The following is an 18,370-nucleotide window of genomic DNA, read 5'->3' as shown; positions in this document are numbered from 1 at the left end:
GGAGACATTAATCCTTTTTCTTTTCCCCCAAAAAATGATATTTTACACAGCTGATTCAAAGAGAACATACTTGCCAATGAAAACCTCAAACACAAGCAAAATTTGTCACAAAGAAAGTGCTCAAGTTTCTTCAAGGATGTAAAGAAGAGTATTATCTAAGGTAGTTAGATTAAGACAGATGGAATATTTTCCTCAAATTACAATGCTGTTCTAAATATGATTATGTTGATTTTTTCTTTTAAATTAATATTAAGGTTTAAGCCTCTAGTCAGAGTTGTTGATGTTGGTACTTACTAAATATTGTCTAGAATCACTTTAAATACAATCATTGGCAGAGTATTTTTAAGATATAACAGTCTTTACAGATACAGAAAATTAATTGTCCTGCTTTATTCCCAAGGAAAAAGAAATTCACAATTAACATACAGTTTACATGCAAAAAACTGCATGTCAGAGATGTCAACAAAATCATAAATACCCTGAAACAAAAAGGACCACAGACTGATTACTATTATTTCAAATTAGAGGTACTGAAAGGACTGATGAAAGTAAAATAACAAGGAGGAAGGATAAATAAAACTTCTGTATCTAACATCTACATATTACATTCCTTGTTTTTCAATCAGAACTTGCATGAAAAACAAGACAAGAAACATTGATAGGAAAAGCCATACCGAGTATAGCCATTATCCCTACTACCTGCATACAAGTAACAAAACACATTAAAAAGCAGTAAGAAATATAGTTTAGTAATTATCTTGATGCTAAAGTTTGTACACTTGCATAAATAAACACATATGGACTTTCAGTTTTCAATATTTTATGGTCATATTAATGTCAGAGGGTTTCAGCAACCCTGACATTCTCCTTCAAGTATATAATTTATTGAAACTTTCTGGCAATGGCAACCAAAATGCAAATGCATATATGCAATTATGAACCCAGATTTCTTTAAATGGTATCTTTTACTTACTTTACTGCCAGTGAGTTGACTGAGATGCGGTTTTAGTTCATCACCAATTACTGCATGAATGGCTACAAGGCAGAAAACACATGCCTTACGAACGCTGCTCTCTGAATTATCATAACCCTAGAAAGCAATAAAATTAACATTAATACCTTATCAGTTAATGATTAAAAGCCTCAGAAAGCTATTTACTTATTTACTGTAATAAATACATTGAAGTGTACAGTAAATTAATGCTAGTGTAGCCCAGTAAAGCATTCCAACAACAAAACAAACATGCAGATACAGAGCATGCAGTTAAAAAGCAGGCTGCTTATTAATCACCATTGATAATCATTTTCCAGGCTGAATTTAAAACCCACACAATCCTGTTCATAAGTTACACTGAAAACAGAGCTGCTGTCATGCAATAGGGGAGCATGTTAAGAGAACTGTTCTAGATTATACAGATATTTACTTAGAGCAGAAGACCACTCACAGTTTAGAGCTTCCTAACTCTGAAAGAAGAACTCTCATAACAGCTAAAGATTCTTTTGTTAACACTCATCTCTTTCTTTAATGATTTTTGTTTCTTTTGCCACTTTGCTAGCATCCCATGCCTGGCTGTCTCACTCAGACTCCCTTCTCAGAGGGTCTCTTCTATGCCTCTACCTTCCTGCAGATAGATGTATGGATCACACCCATTAAAGGCAGACATCTGCAGAATTCAGCTGTCAACTCTGAAAAGTCTTTATCCATCAGATGGAATATTTTGGCTTTTGATAAGGTAGGAAAGAATTTATTTTCAAAGACAAAGGAAGAGAAACCTCTGATATGCTTCTTGTTTTATTTAACTTTCCCCAAACAACTGCTTCTTTACTCTTGCCTCCCCCAAACCCCAAGTGATAAAACCCAACATTACACACAAATACAACATGGAGAATTTCAGACCAAATTATATAACCTGGAAAAAGGTATAAACAACAAAAATTATTTTGTAACTAAAAGTATCTACCAAGCTTAACTATAACCAGTGCTTTATATCCCACTGATATTTCCTTTGAGTACTAATCACACTTATAATTTAGCTACTTGCTAATCAAAGAGTTTGTTCCCACTATATGAGTTATTTTGGGTCAAGGCAGTCATCAACAATCAGGCACATGAAATCCTTCATGAGAACCAAGTGATACTCTTTCCAAAAAGTCTTTGCAATTCTTATGTATACAGGGTTTTTTTTCTGGTTTGTTTTCCTCTCTTTTCTTCTTTCTTCTCTCCTTACCTGTATTAGACCTGGCACAATCTCTGGTAGAAGCTGAGTAAGGGTTTCTTTAGATACTCTTTCTATAACTTTTGTCTGCATTTTGATTGCAGCCAGATTAATGGGGTAATCTGCAGTTTGGATAATTGGACAGAGAACTTTGATGCACTGATCTGGGCTAATGGAAGTGGCCAGCATGGAAGCAGCTTCTTCAGCAGATCTCACCACCTATTGAAAGAATAAGTAAAAGACATAGAAAAATTATTTCTATGAGACTGGTACACTATAGTTTGTTGTCTGGCACTAAATGGTTTTGAGTATAAACATTTCCTATCAAGAGCTCTACAATATTGTAGAAATATGTGAAGAGGTAATTGATTCCAACTGTTGGACATAATTTCTTAAAAACACAACTCTTTCCCATATTACCTTTGCCAGCATGTAATTTCTTGACATTTGTTATTGCTTGTTAGGTTGGTGATCACTGATAAAACATGTTTTCATAATAATTTCAAAAGCATGTTTAATGATATGCCTAGACTGCCATTTCTAGAAGTCAATCTAGCTGTTTTTCTTCCCCTCTATCTTTGAAAGAAACTGACAACAGAGTACGTTAATCCTGAAGAATATGAAGAACAAGCAGAACAAGAGTAATTAGGTAGGAGCTTTAAAGGTACACAAGCTCAAGACACAACATGGGCATAAGAGAGAAAATTAATCTGATCTAAATATTAGTGCTGCAGTGGCACCTGTTATCTAACAGGAGAAACCACTGTACAAAATTATGGTGGTTTGTACACCAATGATGTACAAAAACCTCCATAACTGTTTCTTTCCATCCTTGTGCCCTTCACTCTCTCTCACTCATAACACATGAAACCATGAGAGAGAAAAAAGCACAGCCACAGAGAAGGAATGATGGGGACATGACAATTTAATAAATATACTACATGAAACAAATCAAGAGGGTGCAGGGAAAAGAGAAATGAGTATCAGGTGAGTGATAAAGTCACTGGCATGGAAGGAATTGCAATTGACTTCAAAACCTGAAACTCCACGTTAAGTTTCACAGAGTAAGTGCCCTTGCATGGGGAAGACATACTCATTTAATAATAAACCTGGATTCTTTCCACAGCATCAGTGATACTGATGTCAACTGTTTAATAGTGGGCTGGTTACTGTATTTGTGTTTCTTATATCCACATGCATTACCCTTTACTGTGTACGCAGGCATCACAAACATTTTTGAGCAAGGTTACAGTTACCCTTCTCCTTCTGAATCCCCTCACTATTTTTGGCTACAACCAACTCCCCCTTTGACATGTGCATTTTCCCCTTACACCATCCACAGCCATGCTCTCAAATGGTGTGGAGCTGGCTGAAAGTGGAAAGGGTTGACAATTCCTTGTCATGTTTAGTCTCATCTCTCAACCATAAACCTTAATGAAATCCAAAAGCTTGTTACAGAGCTCCAGAACACCTATATTTGGCTTAAGATGCCAAACAAGGGAAAACTTTCTTTGAGTTACTCCTTGAAGAGCTATAATGATACACTGTTGGTTACACTGTCCCCTTGAATGGCACCTAAGGCAACTGTTGTTAGGGCTGATATTAACCATTTGAGAACTTTTAAAATGGCAGGTTTTTTTTTCTTGCATACCCATGTTAAACATATAATAATATGCCTGTTATTAAACAAATTACTTTCTCAGTAAGAGCTGGACATTTTCTGGACAGCTGTTTCATCTTGTAATAATTAGTCATAACCTTAAACAAATGAAATAACTGATTACTAACCTCCTTATGAGGATCCTTATGTGCTTCTAATGTCTTCATGATTGTGAGCTCTGCATAATTCTTAAACCTTGCTGGCTGGTTTCTTAGAATTTCTCTTAGAACTTTCAGAGCCAAAGCTCTAATTGCATGCTAAAGATTCAATATGAAATTGAGTTATGTATCTTTAAACAGACAAATGCTTTAACATCTGTTGAGCTGCTAAAAAAGTCTTCAATAATGGAAAAATATCAGATTATGCTCTGCACATATATACAGTCTGAACTTTGTTAACACATAAAACTAGGAAAAAAAAAATCTTCTCAATCTCTCTTTTTGGAGAAAATTCAGGTGGCATCTCATAAACACACTGCTAAACTAATTTGAATTATCTATGCTACCCAGAAGTTAAATTGCAAACACGAGGGCTGACAAAACTGTCATGCAAATACATTTTTGTATACGATTTTTTTTTTAAATCAAACACAAGCATTAGTGTCTTTTTGATCCTGAGTAATTTCAAACACATGGCCTCTGCAGAGAGCAATTACACAGAACTCAGTCTCATAACAATAAGCATCACTGTGTTTTAGAAATATATTTTTAAATGCTTTGCCACACATGATGTTTTGATACTCTGGATTCCTTCAGAGGCTATTAACAGGCCAGTTTTGAAGCCCAGTGAAAAAACACTTCATTCAAACTATCGTGTCAGAATCGACAAATAGGAATACTGAAGAAGGTAAGTATCACTGATGCCCTTTTTGCCATCAGAGCTCTCAGACTTCATGACATTTTTGTATTTCCACAGTTGTTTTTTTTTTAAACACTCACTGGAGTTTGTGCCCTTTCAAGTAAGCTATGTGCTTTGTTAACATTCTTAACTGGGTTAATCTAAATTTACCTCTTTATCTCCAAGAGTTTCAAGCAGCAAAAGTAGTATTGTTTTGAAGTGCTCATCCCAAACACTAAAGGACTCTTCCGGAGTTAACTTCATGAGCTCGTACAGGGCAGCTTTTCTTTCCTCAACTCTCTCATTATGGTTTGATAACTCTTTCAGTAACTCAGCAACCAGATCGGAATGGTCCATGGAAGGTTCTGTCAAAAAGGAATACAAAGACACAGTTCCTGGATCACTGCAAATAAATATTAGTGTATGTTGTACAATTGAAGAATATTTTCTATGATGGCTAGCTGGCTTTCTAGCATGCTTCTATTTTTTTTCCCAAAATTTGTCTGCAAAAATTGCAATTTGGCTACTACTTTTTCAGTACAGCCAACATTGCTGAACAAGCTTTCAATCACCAAAAAACCCCTACAATGATATTGTGAAAAAAGCAAACCCTTGCAGGCTATTTTACTGCTAGAGTTTTTATGCTTGCAGTACCCAAATCTGACCTACACCGAAGTGCCACCTTTCCCATATGACCCTTCCATGCAAGATGAAAAATTTGTCTTTTCTCTGTTAGTATTACAGAACTGTTTAGCATTTTGTAAGTCATGATCTCACAACAATAGCTAGGCTGCTAACACAAAGACGGGGGGGAAAAATGTACAACAATGGTGCTTGGTACAAAATAGCTGAAATAAAAGCAAAATCGGGCCATCAGTCCCATGGAGATTCCCAACAGCAAGCAACTACGAGATGACCCTGGATTTTAGTTTTGATTAGAGAGGATTCTATGATGATGGACAAATGTATTGGTGACATATGCCATATTTATAAACACTGGACTTCAAACACAGGTATCTGCAAATAGTCAAGAAATTTAAAAATAGGTCCTAACGAAAATTAAATATCACGTTGTTCCCTTTATTCCATCATTGAGACTCACTTAGCCTGTAAGAAAGAAAAGCATATAGCTTCCATCTTTGCAGTGAGACTTAACAGAAACATGCATTTTTTCCTGGAAAAAGTTTGAAATTTCTGGCATTCCTGTATTGCATCTTTTCTGAAATGATTCCATTTATTAACACACAAAATACATTCTCCATAACAAATTAATTATATCATATACTGAGAAACCACAGCCCTTGAACATCTTGTATTCAATACTGTAACTTGTAAATACTGTACAAAGCACTTGCACAAAGAAAAAAGCTGAATACCATAGAATCAAGTATCTTAAAATCACACGGCAGTTACCACGAAAATCATGCTGGTTTTGAACCCCACATTCCTATTTGCATTCTGTTTTGCATGAATAAACAGCAGCACGAGCACCTGAAAGCAAACTGCAAGCACTTCTGCTGTCTCTATATTAATGGATGATTAATGTTTGACTAAAGGACAGAGTGAAACTGCATTAGGTGAGTTATTAATTAGCAGAGATGAGCAGAATGGACAATTGCTTTTACAGAATCAAGATCATTATTTTTATTGCCAGAACTATCATGCATGTTCTACCAAACTGTGAGGATTACAGCTATAGCAAAACCTATTTCAGGGAATGCATATTGCCACTTAATTAGCAAAACTACATATATCAGGACGGTATCTACATTCGATATCGTACTGATGGAAGCCTATTCAACCTAAGGCGACTGAAGGCCCACACCAAGACCTTAAACCATCTTGTCCGGGAGCTGCTTTATGCTGATGACGCCGCACTTGTTGCCCACACAGAAGCAGCCCTGCAGCGTTTAACATCCTGCATTGCAGATGCTGCTGAGCTCTTTGGACTGGAAGTCAGCTTAAAGAAGACAGAAGTTCTCCATCAACCTGCACCTCAGGAAGTCCTCCATCATCCCCACATCACCATCGGCCAATAAGAACTCAAATCAGTCCAACAGTTTAATTACCAAGGCAGCCTCATCTCCTCGGATGGTAAGATTGACGGGGAGATAGACAACAGGTTAGCGAAGGCATATAGTGCTTTTGGAAAACTCCATAAAAGAGTATGGCGTAATAAACACTTGAAGAAAAGTACCAAGATCAGTGTTTACAGAGCCATAGTGGTGTCTACTCTTCTATATGGTTCCGAATCATGGGTCCTCTACCGCCACCACCTGCGTCTCCTAGAATGCTTCCATCAACGCTGCCTCCGCACAATCCTAAACATTCACTGGTCAGATTATGTGACCAATACATCTGTTCTTGAACAGGCAGCAATCACAAGTATTGAGGCCATGCTACTGAGAACGCAGCTGCGATGGGCAGGGCACGTCTCCAGGATGAAGGACCACCGCCTCCCTAAGATCCTGCTTTATGGTGAACTTGCCACTGGCTGCCGCAAGAGAGGAGCCCCAAAGAAAAGATACAAGGACTCCCTGAAGCAACAACTCAGCCTCGGGCATATTGATCACCATAACTGGTCTACTCTGGCCTCCAATCGGGAGGCCTGGAGACACACCATCTATAACGCTGCTGATGCTTTTGAGAAAGCACGCAGGATCACCCTTGAGGAGAAAAGACAACGCAGAAAGAATCGAGCCTTGCAGAATATACCATCTAAGGAGTCTTTCTGCTGTGCCTTTTGCAACCGGACATGCCTTTCTCGTATTGGCCTTTTTAGCCACCAACGCGCTTGCAAGAAACGTGGGTAGAGCCCTTCCCAAATCTTCGTTCGCAAAGCCTAGCCATGAGCAAAACTACCCATATCAGATTAAATAAAGTATTTTCACTCTGGTGTCATCTTTAATGTATGGAGGGAAGGGGTAAAGACAGGGGAATGTAGCAGCCATGCCCATGCAGGAGTAAGGGGAGGAAAGAAGCTTCATTAGTCGAGGAAATAACTGAAATTCCTGAAAAACATGAAGATAACCAAGAGGGGTGTGCCTTCACAGCCTGTATTTTCCATTCCTTTGTATGACTTCGCACCTAGTGTTTGATTTCCAAACATTCTCCAGATAAAAATGGAGAAGCAGGAAAGAAGTCATGCTCAAAGTCTACTCTCAAAATTTTTTTCAGAAAGAAAAAAAACACAAATGAACAAGAGCAGATGCAGTTCCTTCATTTGAATGAATTAAAACATGCATTAGAGAGTTAAATATTTGATGAAGAAGAGCTCTTCTCAAACCAATCAAATAATATCTTTTTGACAGGATAAACAGTGTAGGGGTTCAAAGGGAACATATAGGTATATCCTCAGTTTAGGAAAGATTTTCCTACTGTCACCCATAGCATCTTAATACAAAAGGCATGCAAACATGGTGGCCACATTTGCAAAAAACAAAAGCAAAAAAGCAAATGAAGCTGGTGCAAAACTCGATGAATTACTTGCAGGGTGACTGGACTATAAATGGCTTTCTATTAATCTAGGGGGATACAAGTGATGTCCTTGCTCAGGTCTGTGCAGAGCCTGGTTCCGTTCGATGCTTTTGTTAATAGTATAGAATGAATATAAAATACGCAGATGACATCAACTTAAAAGTCACTGCAAACATTCTGGAGAACAGGATAAAAATTGAAAATTATCATGATAAATCAGAGTAATGGTCTGAAAGAAAAAATGATGCTACGTGTAAGGCGAGACACAAAAGGCAGAAATCTTAAGCCCATATACAAAGTGGCAGGTAAAAAGGAAAATGTTTGGAAAACATAATCCATGGAAATAAGCTAAAATAAATAGCTTCTTTAGAGAAGAACGCTGATTTCAAACAGACACTGGGAACTGCTTTTAAGGAGTCTGGAAGTGACTTTGAAAGCCAGGTTTCCCTATGCTTCAGATAAAGAGCATTTCCCCTGGGGAAAAAACAAAGTGCAAGTGGTTGGAAGATTTAGGCTGCTACTCTGAAAACCTTTTTACTGTAAGAGAGGCAAAACACTCAAATGGTCATGTGAAGCTACACTGTGACATCTCCTCTACTGGAAATATTCAACTTCTAGACAAACCGTCTGCAGAATACACGTTTGTATCCGAGTGCTGCTGACAGGACTATATCAGTAGCTAAGGTTTTCCCATCTATCCCTGTATTTCCACATCTTTCTCCCAGTAATAAACAACAGGATAGCTGGGAGTCCAATACTAACATAATTTTGTCATGAACAGGCAGCAATTCTGTGGAGCTTCTGAAAACTGAAATCTGATGTCCAACAAGCCCTTTAGGTTTATGGGAAAAGCATGTAACTCCCAACTGAGCAACTGTAAGCACAAAGTATTTTGCCAAGCGTATCTTTTCTCATGAAGACTTTTTCCAAGTTATCTTAGATGAAATTCTGAAAACAACACAAAATTGACAAAACGGACATGATATAACTAAATACTAAGGGTGAACACAGGAATGAAAGCAAGTACTTTATTAAGACCCATTAAAGAGGAGACCTAAATAATGCATTACAGTACTTCTCCAGCCAGGACAAACTAATACTGGATGGGGATGCTTCATTCCAGCCACTCACGAGTTTCTACAAAACCAGATTATGCTGGCGCAACACAGACTGCATTTGGTTTAATGCAATACCCAGAAATAAGTTGTCAGAAGGTATAAAGATGCTTCCCCAATGTAAAATGGAATCCCTGTAATACAGAATCTCAATCATAAACTGGCCCTGTATGTGCATGGCAAAGATATTTAATTATTAACATGTACATGATGTGATTCATAAAAACTTGCTTTCCCCTCAGTCTTTTTCAGAAAATAATTGCTTATACTATATGCCTCTTCATGAAACAGAAAATAAAGAGACATGCACCTTACTTGGATTTGTTTTTATTTAATGCAAACTTAAAGACTTATAGAATAGTGAAGAAAACACCGTGTCAGATAATAACTTTGTTTTTCAACAGTTTCTATAAACACAGCTGGATGACAGAAGCAAAACAGGCAGGGAGGGGAAAATTAATTTGTCCCTCACTATTAAGAAATACGTTTACTTAATCTATAGCTGAATGTGAAATACCAAAAAACCAGTGAATACCAGATTGTGAGAACTATCGACTGCTTATTAAAATAATGATAGTACTGTTACTTTGGAACCTTCCCAACATTTAGATACAAAAAATTACCCAAAGATATACTGATAAATATTATAAGGAGGCTCTAGAATCTTCCAAAACAGCAGTCCAAGTTCCTGGATTTACATGGGCTAAATGAACCACCTTCCTGGCAAAAAGCCTGCTTGTTTTGTTTTGTTTTAAAAGAATGTTTAGTCAATAGAAAATGCCAATGTCATGTTTCAAATACAAATATATTACTAACAAAATACTTAATCTTTCACCTCATTCCCTAACTGGTTTGATCCAGTTTTACTTCCTTGCTGTAAATATTTTCCCCACCCTCCCCCTTTAAATTTCAATCATAAAGCAATCTGAGAAGTAAGTTTATACTGACGATACTGCTACAGGATGTGCTACCAGAAGTTATTGTACAATATAGTTCAATATTTACCTAATTTTTACCCTTAATCTCTACAAATACCAGGAAATCCAACAATGTAACTCAAATGGATTACTAACAAGTAAACTAGTTCAAAATACAGTCTTTGTAACAACCTCTCAAAGAAGTGGCACTGTCACCACATACATTGCTAATAATAAACTCAGAAATCGAACTCGAAGATGGAAAATCTCATAATTTTTCTTCCAACACAGAATGTAATCTGAAGCTTACCATCAGGAAACTGCTCGGCATCATCATCAAACATGGCTTCCTTCAAAGCAGACTTATTAAATGGACCAATACCATCAGAGTAATTGTACGGGTTATAATCTCGTGAGCGTGGTGAGGAGTGGGGAGGCATTGTGTTGAGTAATGATGTTTTGTTATCAAGGGCTGTTCGACCTGTATCGCTCACACCACTTCCTGCTCGTATGTCTACTATTCCAGAAGCACTGCAAATCTGCAGGAGATATATTATACGAACATATGAAATGGACACACCTTTCAACTAACTACATTACTAACTCATTTATGTAGCAAAAGCTTACAAATTTCAAACTAGCCTCCAAATAAGAAGTCTTGGAAACAGTTCCCTAAACTTTGCTTTTCTCAAAAGACCCCAAACAAACAAAAAAAAACAAAAAAAGGAAAGTGTACATAGTCCAAAAAAAATTATGAACTAGCAACAGCTGTCAGTATTTTATCTCACAAGTTTGATGCAAATTAATTAAAAATGTGTTTAAGCATATGCATATTTGGCAAGCTCAACAAATCTGAAAGCCAAAGTTCCACAGAAGCAGAATTTTTAAACACTGCACATAGCACTGAAAACCCCACAGGTTTTATATAAAATAAATAAAACCTTCAGGAAAACATATATTAGGTTGCAAGCTTCTCAAAAACTGAACTCCGGCTGTTTCGCAATCATCTGTTTTTAATCTGTTAACATTTTAAAATAAACAGGCAGTGTTACTTAGAACTAGCATTTACCTTTTCAAAATGTGGTTCAAGACTAAGAACATATTTTTCTAAAGCTCTGAAGTTCAATTCAGAAGAAACATCCAATTTCAGAAGTCTTAAGACATAAACCTCCTGACATAGATGCTTTATCATCTGTAATCAATCAGACACTGGCTTAGTTTGCTGCTACCAAGATGCACTGAGTTTAAATACTCACCGAATCACCATCATCTTTTTTAGCATCTCGTTTTACAGGCTCATTCATATCTTCCTGACTACGAAAACTGAAATTTTGAATGGCTTCAGTGACTCCACGAAGAGAGCTGTAAATATCTTCAGAATTCATATTTTCAGTGTCATAGTCAAATGCACTGTGGGTCACAAAGAAGGACACAGGAATTAAGATTTATTTTGTTACCTCATATTTTTAAATCACATAGCATACAACTACAGAGACTCAAGAGATATTAATAAAACTATCACTTTTCTTGAAACTAATTAAGAAAGCAATCTGGCTCTCCACAATACAAAACTGTATTATGGTATGTCTTAGCAGGTATACTGCCACTGACAGAAAGCACTGAGAGGAAGCAGCCAAGGGAAAGGCTTGCATCTGTAGCAGCAGGCTACAGGCTTGCATCTGTGTAACAGCATCTGCCTGAAAAAACAAACTTCTTTTGCTGTTTTACTCTGCTGAGTATGAAACACCTGGAAGTTTTATACCATCATGTTTCTGAAGGAAGTCCCAAACTAAGGAGGATTGATAAAACGCAACAGGAAGTTGACTGGTAAAAGCAAAATTACAAAGTCCACTTCACTGGCAAGATTGGTACCACAAAAACCATTTAAAAACTCTTAATTCTTTATGTTCCCAATATTAAGTCTGGTTTCACGACCCAAGGTGATGGTTTTGGCTGAGAAAGAGTTAATTTTCTTCACAGTAGCTGGTATGGGGTGTTATGCTTGGATTTGTACTAGAAATAGGGTTGATAATTCAGGGATGTTTTAGTTACTGCTGAGCAGTGCTTACACAGAGCCAAGGCCTTTACTGCTCCTCACACAGCCCTGCCAGTGAGTGGGGCTGGGTGTGCACATGGAGCTGGGAGGGGACACAACCAGGACAGCTGACCCCAACTGACCCAAGGGATGTTCCATACTGCGTGGAGTCATGCTCAGCATATAAAACAGAGGGAAGAAGGAGGACGGGGGGACGTTTAGAGTGATAGCAATTGTCTTCCCAAGTCACCGTTACAAGTGATAGGGCCCTGCTTTCCTGGGGACAGCTGAATACCTGCCCACCACGTGAAGTAGTGAATGAATTCCTTGTTTGGCTATGCTTGCACAAGAAGCTTTTGCTTTACCTATTAAACTGCTTGAGTTCTCATTTTTATATTCTGATTGTCTCCCCTATCCTGCCACAGGCAGTGTGAGTGGCAGCATGGTGCTTAGTTGTTGACTGGAGTTTAACCACGACACTCAGCTGACATATTCTAACATTTGTCAGAGGTGACCACTTCTGTTCCTTCTCTTGCTAATCCATTTGCATACCAAAATGCACAGCCCTTTCCCACCTAAGGCCAGCTTTGGCACTTGTCAATGTACTATCAGTTCACTGCACTATCATTCTACAGAGGAAGGGTGACTATTTTTAAGCATCTGTCATTTTGTGCCAAGTTTTCTTCATGCTTTGGGGTTACAACTTTGGATAATGTGCAATGAAACCTTAGATGCAGAATTGTAACACCACCAGCCTACATCACCTTGGTGACAAAGTGTTCTGCGATGTATTGGTTGGGGAAGTGAGAGGACTTGACCAACTTGCTGGGGAGCGTGGAGTAGGTCTTGTTAAAGGACTTCCCATCGATCCCTGGAGAATGAGGAGAGGTGAGAAGAGATACTCCAGTAGGACTTCAGCTTCCCTTTTTACATTATTGTATTTATTTTCTAGTGCCCAGAAACATTTAAAGAGCTTCTATTAATTTCTTGGATTCCTAACAATTACTAGCAACTTTAATCCTGTGTAACTTTGAAATTAGAAAGTAAAAGATAAGCTACTCTTAAAAAGCACATTCAAACTTATTAAGTCACCTGGAAGCAATATAGACTAAGAAACTTTAATTCTACAGGAACAAGAAAAGGCATTCCATAAAGAGTGGTATCAGCTACTAAGATGGGCTTCTACATAGATTTGGGTTACCTTTCCTCCTCTACCAACCTTCTTGCTCTCACAAATAACTCTACTGAAATGTGCTTATGTTCAAAACACCAATAACTTTAGAAAGAATAGTAGTAGAGGTGAAGATACCTGACCGCTATTGCCTGTATTCCGGAGATGATTATGGAGAAGCTTTGTAGCTCCATCCTGAAATGTTTTTGGTAAAGCACCCAATAACATTGTAAACTCTGGAGTGTTGAGTTCAAAAAGGGAAATCAGCACTGACTGTGCAGCCTACAAGAAGAAAATCCAAATTGAAGATATTAATTAGAGTTTCAAAGTAATTTTATCAGCAAGAAATGTATAATGAGTGGTAATTACAAAAAGTGATTTAAGTCTTGATCAAGCTTAAATAAAGATGTTAATAGATATGAACAAAAGCAATTCATATTTGCTGGTAAGCTGAAATTCTGATTTTGAAAAATTCTGGCACACAACAATAATTTTAACAAGCAGTCTTTCAGAAATGTACTTTTCAATTCCCCTAACCCAGATCTCTCCTCAGTAAAAAAATACTGAAGGAATTTGCAAAATGGCTTTTAAGGGGTTTGGGAAGTTGAACAAGTTTAAGCAGAGAAATGGAAACACACCAGGCAGGAACAAGCCTTTTCTCCCTTCTCCTGAGTACTGAAAGTAGCAATTCCAGATGATACCTAATCAACACACTAACTTGAAAAGGAACAGTTACCACTTTAGAAATTAAAAATACCCCAAACAAAGAAGACGCCCTGACTGGAACAAGACTGTAGTGATCACAGCAGTTGATACTCTTTATAATGTATCCTACAGCCAAATTAGTTAGTTAACCTTGCCCCCACTTCCCACTCTGCTTCCTTTTAGCATTTTAAAGGATAGGCAAACATTTAGCTGACTACATATTCTGAAGTTGAAAACTTAAGTCTGTAGTCCACTGGATGTCACCTCCCACACCCTGAATTTTATCGGTTCATCTTTAACACCATCTTCTTCCTACAGCATGTTTTACTACATATTTTTTTTTTTTTTTTAACCTGGAAAAAAAAAATCATTGCTTTTCACTAACAAAGCAACACAGTAAGCTATATACAATGGTTGTATTCCTTTAGTAAAGGAATATTGACTGCAAAACTTAGTAGAGTTTGTACAGTTTGACAAAGATTCACTGGACAGTGTAACACACCTGTTAACATCATAACTAAACAAACGTGCAAAGAAGAGCTAGAGAAAGTTCGAGAATTAACAGCTTCTTTGTAGTAAGAAACTCTGATTGTAAGATTAACCAACTATGTGTAGTTTATACAGCTCACCATCAAGGTCTGCCATGCACTGGAGAGAACCAGTGCCTCATGTGAGACAGAATGATAGGCAGACTGCTTAAGCAGCAATATACTCTAAGCAAGTAGTTTAGAAAACTCTTTTAGACATTTATTTCCCTCCTTTTGCTTCCAGAGCAATGAACTGTAGCATTTTTTAATTAAAAGTGGAAAGCCAAGGTATGAGCACACATACCTGCACACATCTCAGTATTAAGTTTAATGACAAAAATCCGAGCATGTCAGATTGCCACAAATTATCTTTGCATACTCGTGACTAGCTGTTTTCTTCAACTTTTATTTCCTTCTCCCTGTGACAAGCTTTCCCTTTAAGTGATCACCGTGAATGCCCTCTGCACTCTGTCTTTGATGTTTCTCTTGTCCTTGTTATTTCTTATGGTCAGTCTTTTAATCAAAATTGACACAAAGCAAAATCAAAATAAAACCATCAGCTGACCAAAGGTTTGGGAATTACCACTTTCCTTTTTCTGTCCTGTTATCCAGTCTCCACTCCATAACACTGTGTCTATTTAAGCTGCTAATAAAAGAACACAATGGACAGTCCAGGGTCATATCAGAAACCAATACCATCATGTCTGCCCAAAATGAAGCTCTGTCCAAAGTATCAAAATTAATATTGACTCACAGAAGGTTTTCAACTATGCAATTATCTGTTTTCTTTCTTTCTTCCTTAACAAAGAAACTTTGTTACGTTTAGAGTATTATATACATTTTAGAGTACTGGGAAGTTTTTCTTCTCCTCAGCATAAGCTCTCTCTTGATATTTCAGTCATACAGAGATCATCTTTAAAAGACTGCAATAAGGGTTCGAAGTATTTATTTGGTTTTGTTTTCTTCTTAGAAGAACTCTAAGAAGATTCTAACTCTTTCCAGAAGCATTCTAATCTTAGAAGAAATCTAAGTTCTGAAACACAATTTTACCTTCCAGCAAGAAGTCCCATGTCACTGAACTACACCAGAAGCACCCAACTTCAGACTAATAAACTAAAAGTTTTCACAATACTTGGCACTGGAAATGTTTTTACTAACGAAAAAACCAAATCCCTGAATTATGCAGAAGTACTTGGGAAAAGTTTGTTATTTAAAGAAATCATACTAAATGCTATGAAGTCTATTAAACTAAGTAAAATTAAAAAGCCTGTAATAGCAGGTTGAGAAGCCTGCTAAGAGAATGAAATATTTTGTATAATCAGAATAACTCTTTTGACTTCTTATTGGTAAAATTTTATTGTCAAGAGTTATAAAAGGATTTTGGCTGCTAGTTGCCTCTGACATTTGTGTTATGGAAAGAAAAAATAAAATGAGAAAACTTATATAATTAAGGTGTTCCAGACGATTAAACTCACTGGCAATTCTTTCCATGATTCAGTTACTTATTGACATAAAAATGCTTATTAGACATATGAACCATCAGATAAGACAGCTTGCCACGTGTCTTAGTACTAAAACTTCACTGATTTAGAAGATAGCGCTGCTTCAATTCTCCTCCTGTTTTATGGTCTTTTATATGTCACTAGAACCTGATACCAGGCAAGAAAAGTCCACTGGATATAATCTTTCTAATACTTACAAAGTTATACAAGTGAAAGACTAAAACATTATCTCAAATATAAACTCTCTTGTGGCTTTTTTAGTGAATATTACAAGCATTCTAGACACCAAGAAGTCATGGAAGTTATTTTTATTTTTAGTTGTCTGTGTCAAAGACACTTGCACTGATGAGCCATAAAGTTAGTATGGTTATTTAGCCTTCAGAAAGTGTTAACATGCTGACAATGGCAGCTATGAAAGAATGGCTGGTGACTATCAGAACAAAACTCAATTCCACCAAACTGCAAACAAAATTAGAAGATTTTTGCTATCTGTAAGCTGAAGTACTATTTAGGAACCCTTTCCAAAGCTTGCATTAATAGTACATTTATATCTGTGTAGCTCACAAATATTAATTTTCACAACGTTATATGGAAAAGGGAGCTTTGCATTGGAACTGCACCACTACAAGAACAAACCTTTGACACTACTTTATTAAAGTACAGACTTTCTTTTGTCAAAGGTTCAACAGCTATTTACCTATCTTTGTTAAACACAAAGGACTTGAGAAAATCCAACAGAGATTAGACCAAGTTTGCTACTAAATTTACCACTCACTCTGGTTACAAATGTGCTATTATCATCACAGAGGGTGGTCTCTGAAGTAATATTAAAACTGTATAGAAAATGGCCACCAAAGAAATTCTGATACTAGATAGTGCTTGTTTCATAATACAAGGAATAACACTTATTTCAATCTCAACATATTAACATACATGAAAACATAACCCTAATGGAGAGTTTCAAGATGTGTTAATTTAAAATTTTTACTTTTTACTTTTTTGGCAAAAATCTACTTTTTCACTTTTGATGCTTTATACAGAAAAAATAGATGCATTTACTGAGAACGATATAAAAGTATCTTTTCTCTATGAAAGAAATAAGTTTGCTTTTAAAGAAATTTTTTTTTTGTTTAGGCAAGAAATACCACCTTCTCTAATTTGCCAAGGTACTTGGAATGTACTGCAATGCTAAGGACACATTAACAAACATACCTTCCTAACATCTGAGCTTTTAGGTTCTGTGGTCCAGGTGATGATTCGAGACACTGCTAACCTCGTTTCACTTGAGTTAACAAAATCCCCTGGATCCATCTGTTGTGCAAGAGTTTCTATGTATTTTAGGATTGCAACTTTGACCTGCAAAGAGAAACAGAGTCAGGTGGAGAGTAAAAATGGTGTGCTACAAGAAAAAGTGTGCTTGCAGAGTGGAGTATTCCCTAAAATAAAGATTCCTTTTTTTCCAATTAAACTAGACATGTTTTCAGCATTGATATAAAACTTTTTACAAAAAATCAATTTACAAGTGGATAAACATTTGAAGAAGGGAGTTATTCCATAGAAATTCAAATATTCATAGAAAGCTTACATTTCACTGCAATTAAAAGACACATAAATCACTGCATATGCAGAAGCTTGTATTTAAAAAAAAAAAAGAAAGAAAAGATTTATTCAGAATTATTAGGAACTTTTTTCAAGTACTAAAATGAAAAATGAGTATCATTTGATGAACCAATAATCAGCTCTTACTAGTGCCTACTAGCAGTTAGGTAGTTAATACTCAGCACTTTTTATAAAACACCAGAGTCGAGCAGTCACTGTCCTTGGGAATAAGCCACAGGAATCTTCCCATTAAATACTAAGAAGGTGTGGAATGGAATTTCTAGAAGAGACTCGGGAGGGGTCACATGCACACTTTTTTTAAAGATATGTAGAAGACAGAGACATGGATTTACCTGGAGGACAGAAAAGCTGTTGTACTCCCTGATTTATCTAAGCTTTATCATAGTTCTTTTACTCCACTAACTCCCTCTACTCCTTATGCAGAATCCCTGTTTCGTACATCCCAGCCGCTCTCTAGTTTCTCCAATACCGCCCTACTGCACACTCTTGGGCAAAGGGCTACTGTGCCTCTATAATATTTACCTCCTCAACTCCTGCTGCCTCAGAGATTCGTCACCCAACCAGTCAAAAAAAGTGGTGAACATTTAT

At 36.8% G+C, this 18,370-nt stretch overlaps 1 protein-coding gene across 38 annotated transcripts in view; it reads right to left on the bottom strand.

Annotated features, from left to right (window-relative positions):
- The window catches only part of CLASP2 (cytoplasmic linker associated protein 2), a 155,205-nt gene that overhangs the window by 2,321 nt on the left and 134,514 nt on the right, over positions 1-18,370 (bottom strand). For all 38 annotated transcript variants that reach the window (XM_027675745.1, XM_027675728.1, XM_027675727.1 and 35 more), the window contains 9 exons: positions 17,375-17,518; positions 13,567-13,710; positions 13,022-13,128; positions 11,479-11,632; positions 10,533-10,761; positions 4,885-5,078; positions 4,005-4,133; positions 2,229-2,435; positions 974-1,090 (listed from right to left, as the gene is read on the bottom strand). In XM_027675745.1, the coding sequence (XP_027531546.1) occupies positions 974-1,090; positions 2,229-2,435; positions 4,005-4,133; positions 4,885-5,078; positions 10,533-10,761; positions 11,479-11,632; positions 13,022-13,128; positions 13,567-13,710; positions 17,375-17,518 (1,425 nt within the window). The remainder of the gene's footprint in view (positions 1-973; positions 1,091-2,228; positions 2,436-4,004; positions 4,134-4,884; positions 5,079-10,532; positions 10,762-11,478; positions 11,633-13,021; positions 13,129-13,566; positions 13,711-17,374; positions 17,519-18,370) is intronic.

This window comes from Neopelma chrysocephalum, unplaced genomic scaffold (assembly GCF_003984885.1).
Source record: "Neopelma chrysocephalum unplaced genomic scaffold, ASM398488v2 Primary Assembly neopelma1_26, whole genome shotgun sequence".
NCBI classification, from domain to species: Eukaryota; Metazoa; Chordata; class Aves; order Passeriformes; family Pipridae; genus Neopelma; species Neopelma chrysocephalum.
The sequence above is the reverse complement of the archived record's forward strand: the minus strand, read 5'-3'. Positions and strand labels throughout refer to the sequence as shown.